This window comes from Branchiostoma belcheri, unplaced genomic scaffold (genome assembly GCF_001625305.1).
Source record: "Branchiostoma belcheri isolate BF01 breed outbred unplaced genomic scaffold, Haploidv18h27 scaffold5, whole genome shotgun sequence".
NCBI classification, from domain to species: domain Eukaryota; kingdom Metazoa; phylum Chordata; class Leptocardii; order Amphioxiformes; family Branchiostomatidae; genus Branchiostoma; species Branchiostoma belcheri.
In genome coordinates this window covers 4,843,921-4,862,204 of record NW_017804131.1, presented here as the reverse complement: position 1 = coordinate 4,862,204, position 18,284 = coordinate 4,843,921, and the positions used below count along the sequence as shown (strand labels likewise).

General features: G+C 38.8%; 2 protein-coding genes across 2 annotated transcripts in view; both read right to left on the bottom strand.

Annotated features, from left to right (window-relative positions):
- The window catches only part of LOC109479681 (fibronectin-like), a 9,450-nt gene extending 1,535 nt beyond the window's left edge, over positions 1-7,915 (bottom strand). The window contains exons 1-9 of the mRNA XM_019781671.1: positions 7,841-7,915; positions 6,201-6,470; positions 5,564-5,712; positions 3,524-3,653; positions 2,976-3,224; positions 2,478-2,620; positions 1,881-2,034; positions 1,308-1,438; positions 743-869 (exon numbers count right to left, since the gene is read on the bottom strand). Of these exons, the coding sequence (XP_019637230.1) occupies positions 743-869; positions 1,308-1,438; positions 1,881-2,034; positions 2,478-2,620; positions 2,976-3,224; positions 3,524-3,653; positions 5,564-5,712; positions 6,201-6,438 (1,321 nt within the window). The 5' untranslated portion in view covers positions 6,439-6,470; positions 7,841-7,915. The remainder of the gene's footprint in view (positions 1-742; positions 870-1,307; positions 1,439-1,880; positions 2,035-2,477; positions 2,621-2,975; positions 3,225-3,523; positions 3,654-5,563; positions 5,713-6,200; positions 6,471-7,840) is intronic.
- On the bottom strand, positions 7,833-18,018 carry LOC109480019. The gene is made up of 14 exons (XM_019782156.1): positions 17,914-18,018; positions 16,061-16,215; positions 15,043-15,195; positions 14,679-14,820; positions 13,881-14,168; positions 13,415-13,561; positions 12,615-12,764; positions 11,959-12,075; positions 10,633-10,786; positions 9,417-9,528; positions 8,998-9,064; positions 8,532-8,720; positions 8,281-8,369; positions 7,833-8,120 (listed from the first exon to the last, which is right to left on the bottom strand). Exons 1-14 carry the CDS (start codon positions 17,942-17,944, stop codon positions 7,833-7,835), a joined length of 2,082 nt encoding a protein of 693 aa, XP_019637715.1. The 5' UTR covers positions 17,945-18,018.
- Between the last annotated feature and the right edge of the window lie 266 nt (positions 18,019-18,284).

The following is an 18,284-nucleotide window of genomic DNA, read 5'->3' as shown; positions in this document are numbered from 1 at the left end:
AACCCGATACCTCCCTAGTAATGCGACTTTTAGCCTAGCAACCGACCGCCGTGACTAAGGACAGGGCAATATGGAAGGTATTCGGCACCAAGGACAGGACAATATGGAAGGTATTCAGCACAAAGGACAGGACAATATGGAAGGTATTCAGCACCAAGGACAGGACAATATGGAAGGTATTCAGCATCAAGGACAGGGCAATATGGAAGGTATTCAGCACCAAGGACAGGGCAACATGGAAGGTATTCAGCACCAAGGACAGGGCAACATGGAAGGTATTCAGCACCAAGGACAGGACAATATGGAAGGTATTAAGTACTACAAGCAGGATAGGAGGCACTAGAGGCAGGCTAGAATGAGTGGATTTTTGTGTGAGGTACAAGGTTCAGATGGCATTCAGCACCAAGGGCAGGACTGAATGTGCACCACAGAAGATGTTTTAGGCAGGTTAGGATAAATGAAATTCTGTGTTAAGTACAAGATACAGCACTACTAACAGTAGACAGCATTCAGTACCAAGGACAGGACCATATGGAAGCAAATAGCATGACTACCAGAAAACTAGGGGCAGAATTTACCACCATTTTCACTGTAAAATGGTGATTTAGTATCATGGGTAGGATAGTTAAAAGTAGATGAGGTTCGATTGATTGATTGAGTGATTGATTGTTTGATTGATTGGTTGATTGAATGATTGATTGGAGAGACTGCAAAGAACTAAATGATAAAGCACTTCACTTACATGTTGTTGCTGTTATGGTTACTACATCACTCTGTAGGTCAGAGAACTCTGTCCAGACCAGGATGATGTAATCTGTACCAGCCTGCAGATCACTCAGCTCTGCAGTAGACCCATTAACAAGCTTTACCTAGAACAGAACAGGAAGCAAAATGTGATATTATGAACAAGCAGTAACTGTTATAGGAAAATCTCTCTTCATTAATTACAGTACCACATCACACAATACCCAGTATTTCAGAACACCGGTATTTTTATCAAGATTTTATGTATAATTTACAACACAAAGGGATTGGATTTTTCCACATTTTCAACTTAACTGCTTTAGAATCTGTAGATGGTGTCACAAGGGACTGATGCATTCCTTGACAAAGATAATATGCAGTCAAAAATTACAGTTAGTCAATTTTCTTCTGTGTTGGAAATGAATGGCTTCAACCCACACAGATGAACTGTGAAGCTAATATCAGTCAATTGAAAGCTCTTTGAAAAATTCTTGTATGGCATGGGAAAGGCCATGCAGGATAGATGGGTTTTTACTAAGTCATTGAAAGATTTGTTTACATACCACACAAGCTGGTACACAGTGTATTGTCACTGTGGGAATAACAGGCCCTTCATCACTGTCCAGTCTCCAGCCTATAGTGATTGTCTGAGCTCCAATGGTGACTGCTGTTAGACTGGTAGGTGCAATGAGACCTGTCAGAAGGCATGTGCAAAAATGGAGATGAAACTTGACTCAGTCTTATCCATTCTCCTACATCCAAGTCATAACAAGATTTTATGTATACTTTGTATAAACTGGACAGTGAGTGAGTGAGTAAGTGAGTTTTATATTTAACAGGTTCAGTGCTCTGAGAAAACTCCGGTAGCCTGTAGGTCTTTTTGACAGGTACAGTAAACAATGGACCACAGACTTGAATTGCATTCAGAAAACTAAACTGCAACCCTCTGGAATTAAGTTGCCTGCAAGTTGGAGGCTTGGTGTTAAACTAATCCCCCCTCCCCACATCCAGTCCAGAAGCTCACCAGCAAACCATACACATTTCAGTCATACTCTCTTACAATGTATTTTCGATGTATTACTCTCTACGTTAATGGTGGACACAAAAGCTGAGCCCCTAAAGCCCAAACATCTCACCAACATAAGATGATACTTCTGCAGTGTCTCCTCTTAAAGTATCTCCAGCTCTCCTCTCCACAGTGAAGGTGTAGTCCATGCCTTGGAACAGCCCATCCATTGTTACTTCACCTTCAGCATTGTTTGCCTGTAGTACTCCACATTCCTCCCCATTCTGTTGAAGTCATGGAAAAACAAGATGATGATTATTGTATTCCTCTACCTACATTTGTCTGGATTGTGATATTTCTAGATTACATGTAACAGTAACATCTCTTTAGAACATCTTTAACATTTTGTTAAAAAAACATAATTGATATTAGCAATATCCGATTCAATATGAATGAACTTTATTGCTGGACAATTGTACATGGTACAATGTGTGGCAGTAATACAACAATACTACAAAACTAAACTATCTTATTACATTTCTTACTACAAACTACTATCTATACAGTATATGAGTTACAATATGTTCATGTATTGATGATATGTTCTCGCTTATGAAATAAAGTGTACAGAAATTGACCTACGTAAGCAGATATGGTAGTTGGGCATGACAATAATTCATGGATTATAGGAACGAAAGTGTATTAGGGCAAATCTACATGTCAATACCTCAAAATGCCCATGTCTCTTCCGCATACAGCTAATGTTCATTGAAATGGCAGCCTCTTCCCATGCAAAGGCCTCCTTTTGCCATCTGATGTTAACAGTGTTCCAAGCACTTTTTGTGAGTGTGACATTTGGAGCTGCAAACACTGTAAGACAATGCAAAAGAAAAGTCATCAGACATGTCTTGTACAGACATGTCTTCTACAATGTACAAGGAGCTAAAATGATGGCTCTTTTGTATCAAAACATCAAATTTTCAGCTGTAAAAGGATTTAAGGTTATGCAAATTATTTTCTCTGATTTATGGACTATATTTATAACTCTGTTTATGACTTCAGGTATAACAGAGGCATGAAACAGACATGGAAATATTAATATGTACAGAACAAAGGGAGCTACTGATAGAAAGTAGATAAAACTAATAGAAAAATATTATTACAAATTTCATAAAAAATATCATCATAAATTACGTATTATCATAAATGAAGAAAAAATACTTACTGGTGGATGCTGTCACTACAGCTGCTTCACTCTCAACAAATGTCTCAAAGGCTCGCACATACATGGTATAACTTGTTGCTTGCTGCAGTTCACTAAAAGTTGCAGAGGTCACTCCATTTATGTTGTCCACTGTTACACGGTCACAAGTAGGGACGCAGGAGATGCGGACCTGGTGTTGTGTGACCAGTAAGATGTCCACTGTGCTGGACGTGACTGACTGGACATAGAGATCTGTGGGCTTGGTCAACACTGTTGAACAAGAGACAACTACATTGTCAAACATTGAATTAGGTCATAACAATATCTCATTCTCGATGGTGTAAAAGACAAGTCAATCCTAAAGTAATTCCTGAATCTAAATTTCAGTCTAGATGTCTAATCTTACTGGAGCATGAAAATAAGAAAAGGATCACTGCATGGAAATATAATGTCAGTTTTCTGCGGGATTCAAACAACTTATAATCATACCGAAGTACATTGTACATGTTATTCACCAGAAAATAATTGAAGGCAAACAAAATAAGGGCATGTAGGTGAGATTTAGTTACCTGATGATTGCTGCTTCTTGATGCCAGTGTATTTGCCTCTTGTTTGCTGTAAGGTGGGATTGGCTACATTTCTCCCGTAGCACTTTTGCAACAGGTCAGGCATGTTGGTTCTAGTAACCCATGTATATGCCTAATGAGGTGAACAAGCAAAGACAATGTTAACAGATCAAGAAGCCAGTCCTAAGGGCTAGGGGATGTAATATGGTGTAATTATTAATAGCAAATTAAACTGGATAATACTTTATTTGAATTACTATAGGCAAAACATTGCATGCAATTCCTATCATTATTTTTTCATCATAGTGAAAGAGAGTAAGCCCACTTCCTTTTGAAAGTTCTATGAATAAAGAACAATTCATGCTTTTGTAGTCTTCAATAGTTGATACATCAAAATCATGACCACCACAGTCGAACCGCAGACCGCTATGCGCATCGGTTCTGCGCAGCTCTCTCTAAGATCTCGTTTAAATCTCGCGCTTCTTTTCCAAGGTAATGTGATCCGCGAGAATCCGCGAGAGTTTGCTACTGTTTACTGTTTCGCTTGTAACTCCGCTTTGCGTAAGTGTTTCCTTGTCATACGTTAACGTTTTTGGGGGGCAAACCCGTTTGCCCTATTTCATCGTCGATTTGGTGTATTGTTTAATAAAGTATAGACCCTCCCTCATCTATCGTGTGTTGTTTCTTTTGGGATCCTGTAGTTGTTACAATATAATAACCGATAGTAAGTTGGGCTCATTTAGTCGAATTCTCAACGATTTTTGTTCGAATCGCAAGCTTTTGTAACTAGTTCTAACCAATACACCTGGAATGTAAGATGTGGCTGAAATATAGTTATGTTGGCTTGACACCCGTGTACTTAGTTTTGAAGTTGCACAATGTGTATTGCAGCTCGACCTTGAGAAAAAGTGTAATTTCTTTACAGTTTCTTTGCCTTCTAAAATGTTCTGTTAAAAGTTATATAGAACAAAAATGAAAGTGAAAGAATATCAACCAAATAGTAAGCTTCAAAACGATACCCACTTTACGGGTGAAAACAGAAGAGAAGGAATTTGGGCATGAACAAATACAACAACAGGTTGATTTTTCATGACCTAATTTTTGAAGGAGAAATCGGACACTATGACCTGTTACTGTAAATATACAAACATCGGGCATATGTACTGACATTTGTATAGTTGCACAAGAATCCCACTTTCTCTACCGTCTTCATGATATAAGTCTTACTTGGAATGGGTTTCAGAAAGTCTGTTTGTGATGAAAAAACTTGATTCCTTCTTTTTATGAACTTTCGCAAACAGCGGTTGAAAGTTGCAACATTGTTGGCGGCGCGAAAAATGGAACGCGCTGCCTTGGTTCCATGGATCGAACGCAGGAGTTCGAAACCGATTGACTTCAAATTTGACGATTTTTGAATGGTCAGAACCTTGTATTAAATTCCCCTTTTTGTATATAATTGAATGTTATCATATCACGTATTATATTGCATGTGGTAGCCACATTCAAACAGTTTCTCATACCAAGAAACGAATTTTATGACATTACGCAAAATGTATCAAAATGTAGCGGAAACTCAGGATGGTGTGTGTCAGTAGCTTACAACTGGGCTAAAATTTGACCACCGCGATATGCGCATCGTCACAGTTTTTTGGGGGGCAAACCCGTTTGCCATAAAATTTACCAGGGGTCATTGGTATCAATGTAAAGGTAAAGAAGTGGGCTATCACAATGTGGTATTAGCCAACGGGATCCAGTTAAATTGTAAAAAAGACGAGCACAAACAAACTGACCAAACATTGCTAATTTTTGGAAGGCCGTAGCGCTCGCTGTCATTTTGCAATACACGAAATATCTACATGGTTGTACTGGGCAAATCCTGTAGATGTGAAAAAATGTAAACATTGTGTAGGTCTGAGGTCTTTTTGCTGCACTATTGGCAGTTGTTTACACCCATGCAACGGGGTCAAATCGTGACCCGGCAAACGCCGTATCTTAGAGAATAACACGTTCTACGGTGACCTGCGGTTCGACTGACCATCTTACCTGACAGGAGTTCTCTAAAGAACAGGCATACTCGCAGGCTGCTTCACTTTGGAATTCTCCTAAGAAGACTGTGTCCGGCCTGTTGTCAGTTCCTCCAACAGAGACCAAGCCAAACATGGCACTCTTGTCTGTGTACTTGTCATATTGCACTGGAAACATCAGAACAGACTGAATCATATCCAGACTACAATATTACAATATATATATGAGTCAAAAATAATCATACACACAACAAACACTTTGTTTGAATGTGACACATTGACGTGAATGCATTAAAGTTCTGGACTAGATTTCTGAAATAAAATCAAATTTGGATGCAAAGCTCAGAACATCATCATTAATATAGTGTCTTCATTGTTCTATTTTAGAGTCATGTTATTTTTTCATCTGTAGAATCTATGCTGACAAGAAGTGGACATTGTGCACGGAATTGTATAATCTCACAAGATAATACAATGTGAATTAGTGAGAAAATAGGGCCTTGAAGCTCTCTTCCACTGAAACACATACAATGTAATGCCGTGCAATAACATGCTCTTGAAAATCCCCTTCCACTCTCTACTGATAAAAATCAATGTATGTGTGTCTGCATGGATGCTGCCCACACTAAGAGTTACAGTTTCACTTGACTCCTTACCATCACAGGGTTGTTTGAATCCACTGATGACATGGTCTTGCTCAACATCAAAACGGTAGTGCCTCTTGTCATCTGTATTCAGCAGTCCATAGCAGCCATTACTGGTCAGGTTTAGAGAATAACCCTGGCAGCTTTCTTCCTGTTTACAGGCTTCCTGACAGCTTTCTTCTGAGTGATTCTCCCCAAAGTACAAGCTAAATTTGTCAGATGTTGTGATTGTTGGATCTCTCAGATCCATCCAACTTACACCAATCAGTCTACCCCAGCATCCTGTTTGATAGAGGAAAGCTGTTAAGAGGACTGGCACAACTTTGAAAAGGTTTTGGAGCTGTACTTGACAACTTAAGAAGTTAGGTGTATTCCACAATTACAGTCATATTACTTTAAAATGCACAAAAAACTGTTTTTTATCTAATAACAAAGAAATAACATAAATTGGGAACCATCCAGTTACAAATCAATACCTAATTTGTCATCTCAAGAAATATATCCAAAAACTGTTTCTAAGGCCACACCAATTTAATTTGTTGGTTCTCGGATTTTTTCAGGAAAAATATGAAGCGACAGGGCGAAAAAAAAATAAAAAAAATAAAAACAGATCTAGGCATCCTATTATAGCCCCAAATGCTACGATAGGAGGTATGAAGTCAACAAAAAAGGCTGGTTCAAAATTTAAAAAAATGAATTTTGAACTTCTAATGACTGAATAACTGTAACGACTAGGAAGAAAAGGACTGTTTTCAACTGTTCAGGGCAAAATATGAGCCTTTTGCAGTTGATTCTGAATTTTTTTTTTTTTTCAAATCAGGAAAAAATGAAGAGGCGAATCCGAGAACCAACAAATTAAATTGGTGTGGCCTAAGGGTGTCATTCTTGCCTTTGTATTGATTACAAGGTACATGTAATAATTTTGCATTTTTTGTTACCTTCGTATAGATGTCATTGCAAGACATTTAATATAAACCTGCAACATAAAACTACTAGCTTCTGCCAATGGCAAGGTAATAGCTAATCAGCAATCTATCAGAAGCCTAAGTTTAATCTCTCTGAAGATAGTGATAGTGATACCTGAAGGCAGAAAGCTAAATACATTTTCTACACACTTCTTTTTATTTTCTGCAATCTTTATGTCGTAGTTGTGGAAAGGTCAACATCATTAACAGCTTTCATTTCAGCACCAAGGAGAGATGCTCAAAATGCTATTATCTATCTTCATGAAAGGGTGAAAACAAGTAGTTCTGGGCCCCTTGAAAGTAAATGATGGGTGAGGAAAGTATATAGTAGAGGGGATTCATTCCTCAAGCTACCGACATCTTGCACGCGCAGTCGTCCCTCAGTAAGACACCTGGAGCCGCATAGTTCCCGTTTAGAACTTTTATTCAGCCTGTCACACAAGGGCACCATGCACTGGAAAGGTATATAAGTGAGAACTTCATGCACTTGTGTCATCAGCCTCTGTACACTTGAAGAAGCCACACAGGCGAAACCGGTCGTGTGACAGGCTGAATAAAAGTTCTAAACGGGAACTATGCGGCTCCAGATGTCTTACTGACGGACGACTGCGTGTGCAAGATGTCGGTAGCTTGAGGAATGAATCCCCTCTACTATATACTGATGGGTGAGGAAAGTTTTTCACTTACGATGGGGCTGCCTACTGGAGTAAGTAACCACAAAGCCTTCATATTGTTGATTGAAGTTGGACTGAAACTTGACAAACACAGCATTTCCTGTGGAGTAGAAGGTCCTGGGAGTAGCACTGCCGCACAGCCGATGCAAGACAGGCGCATCATCTCCTTCTCCATCGTAAAATGTGAGGGCGTCTTTGATGCAGTCGGGGTGTTCCTCCAGGGATATGGATGTGACTGAAAGACTCACAATCTTGCCCTTCTCAACAATGATCTTCCAGGAACACAGTGTTTCCTGTTTGACAAAAGATTTCAAAATTACAAATTGTTATATCTATTGTGATTCTTTTGGAGAATCATGAAAACTTTATGAAGAGATGTTTTCTAGGACACAGAGAGAAAATTTGTTTCAAGTGATATGACTCTCAACACTACAATGTATAGTATGTGCTCACCTGGAAATAGTTGTAAGGATAATTTGGGCTCAGCAAACACCCAGATGGCTCTGTGATATTCTGTGTGTGGCCACATACATGGCAATTATCTGAAAAAACATTCTGTCATTAGCAATCAACAATTGTTGCTTTTCATGCTATAAAGAGGTGAAGTTAAAAAAATTTCTTCAACATTGTGAACATGAAAAGTATGCTTTCACAGCTGCATTTTGAGTAGTTTTATACATCTTAGCAAATTCTTAGTCATATACCTGCACATGGCCATCTTACTCCACACATGTCTTCCCAATTCTTCTTCTCCAGAGCTGTGAGTGCATGTAGGTTAGTGGCGCTGCAGCTCCCTGTGTAACTGCTAGGTGGTGCACACATCTCATCTGAGGCAAAACTCCAGTCAGAAGCAACCGGACATGAAAAGGAGTAGTCACGTGTGCTACAGTTTCCTAGGGGTTATAGAAAAGTAAAAAAAAAATCATATTTCATGAATCTTAGATAAGGAGTGACACACCATCTTCTGTAACCGTTCCATTTCTTGAAAATAATTGACCCCAGGCCAGAACATATGTGTAACATATCTTAAACTTTACAAAATGTTATTCATAAACTTGAATGAAAGACAATGTGCATATCCAATAGAAGTAATGCATTATGTATTGTATATCAAGTTACAGGACATCATAGAAGCTGTGTCTATCACGATGCACGTATCAACATACTTACCACTGCATATGCCGCTGGAGAACTTTACATTGTCCAACATAACCTTGCCAAATATTTCAAACATAACCTACAGATGGGAAATAAGAATCATACAAATGTCAATCAGTGCAAGAACATGCTACATAAAACCATTTGAATGCAGTATGCAGTAATAAAGTTCAACATTGTTTACATATATAATCTGCTGTTTGAGACACAAGAAAGACAATTTTGTGATTCCTTAATAAGTTACATGAGCTCCTACAAAGAAAGCATTTTTAATACATGTATATAATGTATCCTTCAAATGCTCAATTAATGAGCTTACATTGGACAAAAAAAGTGATAAGAGACAATCAATGAGACAATTTTCAGCACTCAGTATTCAATTATGTTTCCACACATTCTTCCTTCAGATAATTACATGTAGTCTTACTTACCACAAAGTGTTGCAGTACACTAATATCAACAGTGGCCTTGGACCACATGTTTTGTGCTATGGGAGCAGATGTCTTCCACAGAGCATACTGGCGATCTGTACTTCCACCAAACCTGTCATCCAAAAAAAAATTATCAAACGACTTTTCTCAAAAGATGAAAAGCCGATATGCTGAGAAACCTTGAAAATAAACAAAACTCTCAAACTAGTGATGAAGGCCATTTGTGTTGTTTAATGTTGTACGAGACAAAAGCTTCATGCTATAACAGTTGAGCCAAAAATTGTCTTTCATTCCCCACTTTAAGAATGAGTTCACCTTTACTGCTGCAAAGAAGACAAAGAGCAAACAGTTGCAATGAAATAGGACGAATCTAGTTTCCTTGGATGTGTCTTCATATCATAGAAAGACTGCAGTTACGCATTTGCTTTATGCTCAAAAGCACCGGTAAGTATAGACCTATTTCAATCAACAACAAAAGTTTATACAGAGAGCTTTTTTTTCATGAATAGGTTCAAGAAATCTTTAGGGGGCACACCCCAGTTTATTTGGCGTCTCTATTGGAGGCTGTACACCCTCAAATCTAGCGACCGTATCTGGCGTGGAATAATTCGGAATGAGAATAACTGTATATTGGACGAAAGGATATCTCTTCAGCTGCAAGACCAGCTGAGTTTGGTTTCTTCAACCTTTTTAAGTTTGGTAAAATCAACGGAAAAAAACATTTTTTTCACTCCAAAATTAATGCCCAAAATTGCGAATTTTTGCGTAGGATAATCCCATAGAAAAAAATTTTCCGGCAGAAATGACTGATGCTGGCAGAAAGACCCAAGCCTTGACTATACTCGAGTAAATTATAAAGAAAATTCTAGTACTGTAATTTTCTAAACAGTCCACGGCGCGAGGGGTTGCAAATGCACCCCTACGAGGGCACAGAGCGAAATCTAGGTCAAACGGGCGGATTACACTTGGCGCGCAAGGATACCCGGAAGTAAGGTTCGGAGCCAAAAGAAATTTTCACCCCAAAAACACCACTTCCTACACTCTTCAGCCATGTTAATGTTTAATGACACTTCGTGGCATTTTATGAGAAATGTCACCTCAAACTTGGACCCTCAAAACCCTTTCGTCACTTTTTTACAACTATCACGACTATCACGGACCCCGGTCGCGCAAGAACTGGGGTGTGCACTGTTAAATAAAGCCATTATCATCTCACCTTATGTAGACTGTCACACTATAGCTATCTGCATACTGGTGGTACCCATTCATGCTGCGATACTCAAACTGGAGACACCTGACCGAGTGATATGATACTAAAGGTGACGTGAGTTGAGCCATGACATCAGGTGCAGGGGGGTATACAACATATCCTGTAAGATTGAAAAAAACATTTGTGACAAAGCTAAATGCACCTGCAGTTCCATCATGTTGCTACAACTTTTTCATCCACAACCACCAAGATACCTAGCCTTGGTGCAATTCATTTTGTAACTGCAACTCCGATTTTTGTTTGGTCAGGATTGCTGTTACAAATTGGATGGCACCCAGGCTACATGACAGACACCACAATCTAAATAACACCGAGCAGATTATTATTGGAATGAGCAGAGCACTTTGGACTAATGCCTCTAACCGTTCATAGCTTAGAGGTACATATCCAATCTTTTGTCACAAACTTCTCTGTTACATAGCGGATCATAATGACCCCCAGTGGGGGTCTTCACGCTTCGTTAAACATTGAAAAATCTCAAGATTCATTCTAAAGATCTCAATATTTTAGACGAAATCTTGAGATCTTATGAGACAATCTTGAGATTGTTCATGACAATCTCCAGATCTTTCAGAAAATCTTGAGATGAAAACAAAAGGTCTCAAGATCTTTCCAAATGTTTTCAAAGTATCTTGAGATTTTTCCATAGCATCTCGAGATGCTTTAAAAAATATCAAGATTGTTTGAAAAATCTCACGTTTTTTCAAGATTGCTTTAAAAATCTTGATATTTCTTAAAGCATCTCGAGAAGCTATGGAAAAATCTCAAGATACTTTGAAAACATTTGGAAAGATCTTGAGACCTTTTCTTTTCATCTTAAGATTTTCTGAAAGATCTGGAGATTGTCATAAAAAATCTCCATATTGTCTCATAAGATCTCAAGATTTCGTCTAAAATATTGAGATTTTTCAATTTTTAACGAAGCGTGAAGACCCCCACTGGGGGTCATTATGATCCGCTATGTAACAGAGAAGTTTTTGACAAAAGATTGGATATGTACCTCTAAGCTGTAAATGGTCAGATGCATTAGTCCAAAGTGCTCTGCTCATTCCAATAATAATATGCTCGCTGTTAAATGTATGATACTAGCCTGACATCATAGTGTAAAAATTAGATTTGTGGCTGCCTCTATCATTATTAATCAAAAGAATTCTAAAAGCAGCTTCCTAACTTCAGGTTGTATCCAATGAAGTTGAACCTTATTCTGAGACCATACATATATTGTACACGAGTATTTCCTTAAAAAATGTAAAATAATGTTCCATATCTTGCCTTGAGTGTATGGGTAGGAATTATAGTACTGCCGAAGCATGTCTGCATCATCTCCCCGCTCCTGGGTGTATCCACACAGGTTCTCCTGTTCAAAGCGACAGTCTCCCATCATTTCATCTGTCATATAAGGAACAACAAGCTGTCATTAAGCATCAACAGAAATACATGCCATGTATCTATGAGTAGACAGAATAACTTATAAATCATTTTAATTAATGGATCATTGTATTCTCTTCTTTTAGAGCAATATGGCGAAAGGAAAACCACAATGTGTATTTTTGTTAATTAATTTCTGACAGTGTTAATAACACTTTTCAAAGTTCAAAGCTTCAACTATTGAGATAAAAAGATACTATTTTATTATTGTTACAGAACATGGTCTCCATGCCACCTATGGTGCATACCCCCTCCTGCAGTTAACCATAACTGGGCTCCTTACAGGACCATGGAAGAAGAAAAGTTAAGATTTAGGCCTTCTTGAACTAGTCAGATTTCAGGTAAAGCCAGTTCTCATATTACCAATGAGTTTGATTTCTATGTTTATTATAAAACCCATAACCATCTTTTCTACCAACTTTGCACCATAAGCCAAAATGTCTGAATGTTTCAGGGGCTAAGTGTCACTGAAAGGTGTTTTGCAATGTCCAAGGCATTACCTCCACAAAGGTCTGCGCCAATACACTGCTCTCGCTCGTATGATTGGCCAGCGCAGCTTCCCTTGCCTACACAGGATCGACCTCGGGACCTCATGCCGGTACCGCCACAAGTGATGGAACAGGGATTCCATGGACGCCACTCCTCCCATTCTGCCAGACGGACCCAACAGAAATAAAGTTTGGAGAAAAAGCAATTGGTTAGTCGTATAGAAGTCATCATTGTCACCTCAAGGTGGTACATGTAGTTCACTCACAAAGAAGGAAAGCCTCCCTTGCCAGCCTTTAGTTTATTAAATAATTCCATTATTAGAATTGTCTACTAAGTCTTGATACGATTAAAAAAATCTCCCATCTGCTTCATTTATATAACATGTACATGTTAAGCCTTTGTATCCAAGTTACTGGTACCTGGGTAAGGAATATTATAGGGTTTATCTGTAGATATGGAGTCAGGAAAGGGATAATGGCTAAGTGTTGCAGTCAATTCCCCATGCACTAATGATGCTTACATGTACAGTGCATTGTAATCAATGTTATATACCATATTAGTTAGTAACTTATTCTAACAGTCACCAGGATATAAGCTGTTATGCTTGTCAATGTTACCCTTTATCACTTCCAAGAATGAACAATTCCACTAAAACGAATACACGCATTCCAATGGCTCTAGTTGAACCTACCATTTTCATACAAGGCTGAAGGAATGGTCTTTTGGTATCTGGTACCCAAACAAGGATTAATGACTTTTGATAGCGATTAGCAACAAGATAGTCGAACCAAAGTGCAAAGTCAACACTAACCAGCGCATGCATAGTTCCCACAGTCTCGCGTCTGTATGTCCTCCCCCTTGCAGTGGCCCATGACCTCGCATGTACGCACACGAGACTGCTGACCAACGCTGCCACAGTAGATGGTACAGTCAGACCACAGTGACCAGTCACTCCAACCTGGTGTGTGTATGCAAAAGGATGTCCTCAGTTAATGTGTATGAAAAACAGCCTAGTCTTCTTCTCAAGTTTTGTCACATTATAGTATAGGCTAAATTGATGTGTTTTGCCTGGTAACAGATACTGTCTCCCAGTGGAGTAGGTTTTTGTTACTTTTTTTTTTGTATCACTCTTTTTCTGTGATTTCGTCATTTTAGTTGCAAACTGTTGAACATCAAAACCAAAAAGTTGAAACTAAATTCAAATTTTTCCAATAACTGAAATAGATTATTTGCTTGTGGCTCAATTTTTTTAGGAAAAAAAAAAATGAAAGTCGTACCTTTGACACATTGGTATGTCATTTGGAAATATTTGCCCATCCCTGGACAAGGATCCCCAAAGATAGTATAGTAATTATAAGCCGCCACTGAGCAGTGTTGTTCACCCCCACACATGCTCCTCACAGTAGGCAGGATGTCTGTAGCAGGACAATCTGTGTTGCTAGTTGGACCATAACAAGCTGGGAATGGAGCTTGCTGACCAAAGCTGGCATTCACAATGGACAGAGTCATCTCTGCAGGGCAGGAAACCTCCATTGGTTGATCCTCACAAATCTGAATGGTTGTTTCTGTAGCAAATGCAAAGATTCAGGATGTTCCCATCCCACCTCAAACTTTTCAGCACCAAGGAGAGAACCAATCTGTACATTGTTATAAAAAGAGTATAACTTTTTCATTGTTCTGGCTTATATCTACATTTAAAAATATAATCATAAAGTAGCCTTGTGGAACACCATATTCAGTGGTATCACAATCATCACAATTCACATTTTTCTCAACTTTATCTCTGAACAGTTTACTCAAGTACAAATGCCTAATCAAAATACTTCAGGAAAAGATTTCGTCTGAGATTACATGAGATTCAAGCACCTGCTTGAGTCTGACCAGGGAGACGAGAGCAACTGTTATATAGACAGTCATGTAAATGCTGGCTGAAATTTGCTCTGAAAACACCCACATGCTGAAGGATCCTCAATCATAATACCCCCTCCTCCTTAAAAATTTAAATAGATTATTGTTTTAAGTACCCGAGCTTCCATCTTTAATAAAAATAATGTGCAGAATTTCTTCCAGCTTACCCTGAGGAAGTAGTCCCAGCACATCCACTCTCATGCTGATGTGGTTGTTCCACGTCTGTGGTAAGATACGGATGTACCTCGCAAAAACTGGTGCCTCAAGAAACCCAACATTTGCCTCCAATGTCGTGTCATCTGTGAAAATCTGAAATGACAGAAAAATTAGTGTTATATTGTTCTCCAAAAAAGATGTGGTTAAAAAATCATGTCATTTAAAAGAGGGAATAGATAAAGCTGCTATTTTAAACACTGAGATTTGTAACTTTAGAATTTGTCCTACATGTATCACCAACACTTGAACAGTGAAACAATGCAAATATGGTTGACAAAGTAATATATCTAACAAGGTATGATTTTCTAGATCTACCTTTTCTGCACCGTATCCATCAGTATAAGTCGTCCAGGTGTTTCCATCGACACTGTGCTGAAGCTTGTATGATGTCACACGTTCATACGGGGTACTGTTCCCTCTACCTCTGGTGATGACTCCACTAACAGCTGTTTCTGACCAAAGATCCAGCTAAAAAAAATCATGAAAACAGTCTTGAACACATCAAACTTGTCATGTTACCTCCCCTTTGTAATAGGTACATGTAACTGCTTTTGGGTACTTGCTAGAAACACTTTGATCAGAAATGTTAATTTGCGCCAAATTCATTTGGTATCGATTCTGCTATTTGATAAAAATATTATATCATTTTCAAAGATAGAGTAATTTTCTGAACCATGGAAAATTAATGTATTAATACACATTTGCTACAAGTGTGTTTAACAATATATGATATTTAGTACAGTATACTTGTAGTTATAGATCTGAAGTTTATAGTTTTTATAACAGCAGACTGCAGTAATATGCATTTTTAAAAAGGAACATTTCTTGATCTTTTTGGGTGCTCCAGAAAAGGGCAAATGTTATAATTCAGGTCAAAAGGGATTTCAAAGGCAAAGTCTGATTAGAAATGATGTTCTGATCAATATTTAGTGCTGTAGTCCACCTGTGAAATACTAATTACACAACTTAGGCCCTGTTCATGTGAAGTCAGTGAAGGCGCTTTACATGTGGTTTCCCCCGGTTTCAAGTGGCCCCATCTGAACACTCCAAATCACATTGAAAGCGCCTCAATCCCAAACCACTTCTAGAGGTGGTTTCAACTCGGTTTTCCCGCAGTTTTCCCGCATCGCGATTAATAACACGCTGCATTGTGTGTTTTCATCAAACAACAATGAATGCAGTTTCGGAGAATCGTGATTGGGCACGGTTCGAAAGGAATATATGGCACGTGGACTAGATGTGAGGTATGCGAGTTACCCGAATCGCGGTTTGGGTGGTTTCATATGAACAAGGCTTTAGAGACAAGTCGCGAACTCTTTTAAACAGCACACACCTGCAACCACTGGTTATTGTCTAGGACTCCAGAACACCAGCCACTTGGAGAGTACAGGTGACTATTGTGAGGCTGACAAAATTCTGCATCAGACCACACAGAGGAGGCAACCACATTCGGAGCTACCTCTGCCACCAAGCCTAGAGGTTTTTCAACTGAAAAAACAAGCAATATAAATAAGCAAGATATATATACATATTATATAACATCATAATACATTATGAAATATATCAGCAAAGTGTAAAATTCATATCTTATCATAATTAAGCTATATTGATAGGGACACCAAACCGAAAACATTTTTTTGTTTCTTTTCTATACAATTCTAAAAAATCTATTAAGTGCCTTTATATAAGGAAACCCAGATCACAAGCAATGAAAAGTAACCCCCAGCAGGCTTACGTGCTAAGCTTTTTGGCTTGAGTACGAGGGGTGTTCAAAAAGTTCTTGGCCTGACCTAGAAAACGTCAGGCCAGTAAAATTTTTCTTACACTATTTTTTAATATAGTCCTCTCTAACTGCAATGCACTTGGTCCAGTGATGTTCCAGCTTTCTTTTCCTCTTGAGGAAGAAAGTTGTATCTGGACCCCCAAGATTGGCCTATACCGCATAGATGACGTCATCATTACCATCAAAACGTTGACCACATAAGTGGAACTTGAGTTTAGGAAACAGGTAGAAGTCCGACAGTGCTAGGTCAGGTGAATTGGAAGGGTGGGGTTAGACTGCAAACCCAAATTCGTTTGCTGCTGTCGCTGACCCCTGTGCTGTGTGGACAGGTGCATTTTCATCACGCCAGCTCGGTGCTTTCCTCTCCTTTTCTCTTTGACTGTTGTCCTCAACTGTCGCAATTCTGTTGAATAGTACTCCACATTGATGCTTTAACCCCTTCGCAGGTAGTCAATCATGATTACTTCCTTACTGTCCCAGAAAACAGAGGCAAAACCCCTGTCAACGGATGAAACTCGCTAAAACTTCTTGGGGGGCCGGGAAAAATTCTTCATCGATTGTTTGCTCTGCTGTTTTGATTCGGGGTGAAAGTGGTGAACCCAGCTAATCCTGGGTTACAAATGTTTTGAGGAAATTGCATGGATTGGACTGAATTCGTTCCTTGAAGTGTCCCGCCTGTTTAACTTCTGATGTTCAGAAAACATTTGAGGCATCCACCATGCAGACAGTTTGTTCATCCCCAGGATGTTCGACAAAACATTGTGAACTGAGTCATAACACAGGCCAAAGAACCTGCTACATGTTGGCCAGTCTCATATCTGTCATTCACTACCGTGTGATGGATGGCCTCAACTGGATTGTCCGTGGTGCTGATTTGTGGCATCCTGACATATGTTCATCTTTTGTACTCTCCTTGCCGCACTTGTGGCTAGTAACCCAGTTCTTTATAGTTGAATACGAAGGGGAGTCATCACCAAGTGTCTTGACCATGTCTTCATGGATGTCCTTAGGAGACATCCTTTTTTATCGATACACTTGATCACAGCACACGCTTCTGTTGCGGCCATTTTGTGATTTGCCCTCACCCACCCCATTTTCACGGGCGTCACGTGCTAATTAATGAACATGAAAATTTGAATTTTTGTGTGCAGTGATGTAAGACGTCATAGTATACAGTTATACCAAAGAATAGGAGTTTGACCTTTATTTTCTAGGTGAGGCCGAGAACTTTTTGAACACCCCTCGTACTGTACATTTTGTATTTGATTATGATAATGATGGTACACTTTTTGTTAGTCAGCTTTTGTTGCTTATAAACCTATTTAATGTTAGATTTACCATTGCAAGACTATAAAACCATGTTAAACGTCAAGCAGTGGAGGTTGAAACTATGATGATCATACCAATGCAGTCCACTTGTAGCTGAGGCACCATTATGTTGGTAAAGCTAACCCTTCTGTACCAGTAGACTTTCTTTGCTGGGTGGGCACTTGTTGCACGGGTATAAAGGATACCTGCAAAAAGATGTAAGGCCACACCAATTTAATTTCTTGGTTAACGGATTTTTCTAGAAAAATAATGGAGCGGACGGGCAAAAAAAAATAAAAAAATAAAAACAGGCCTAGGCATCCTATTATGGTCCAAAATGGTACAATAGGAGCCATGAAGTCAACACACCACGCTGGTTCAAAATTTAAACAATGAATTTTTAACTTTTAATGATACCATTGCATTGAAAGATGGAATAACTGTAACAACTAGGATGAAAAGGACT

Coding starts and splice junctions, on each gene's coding strand:
- LOC109480019 (XM_019782156.1), bottom strand. CDS start 17,944: ATGGTGCCTCAGCTACAAGTGGACTGCATTG. Junction 16,216..17,913: donor GCTACAAGTGGACTGCATTG/GTATGATCATCA, acceptor TTGTTTTTTCAG/TTGAAAAACCTCTAGGCTTG. Junction 14,169..14,678: donor GCTGGGACTACTTCCTCAGG/GTAAGCTGGAAG, acceptor CATTTGCTACAG/AAACAACCATTCAGATTTGT.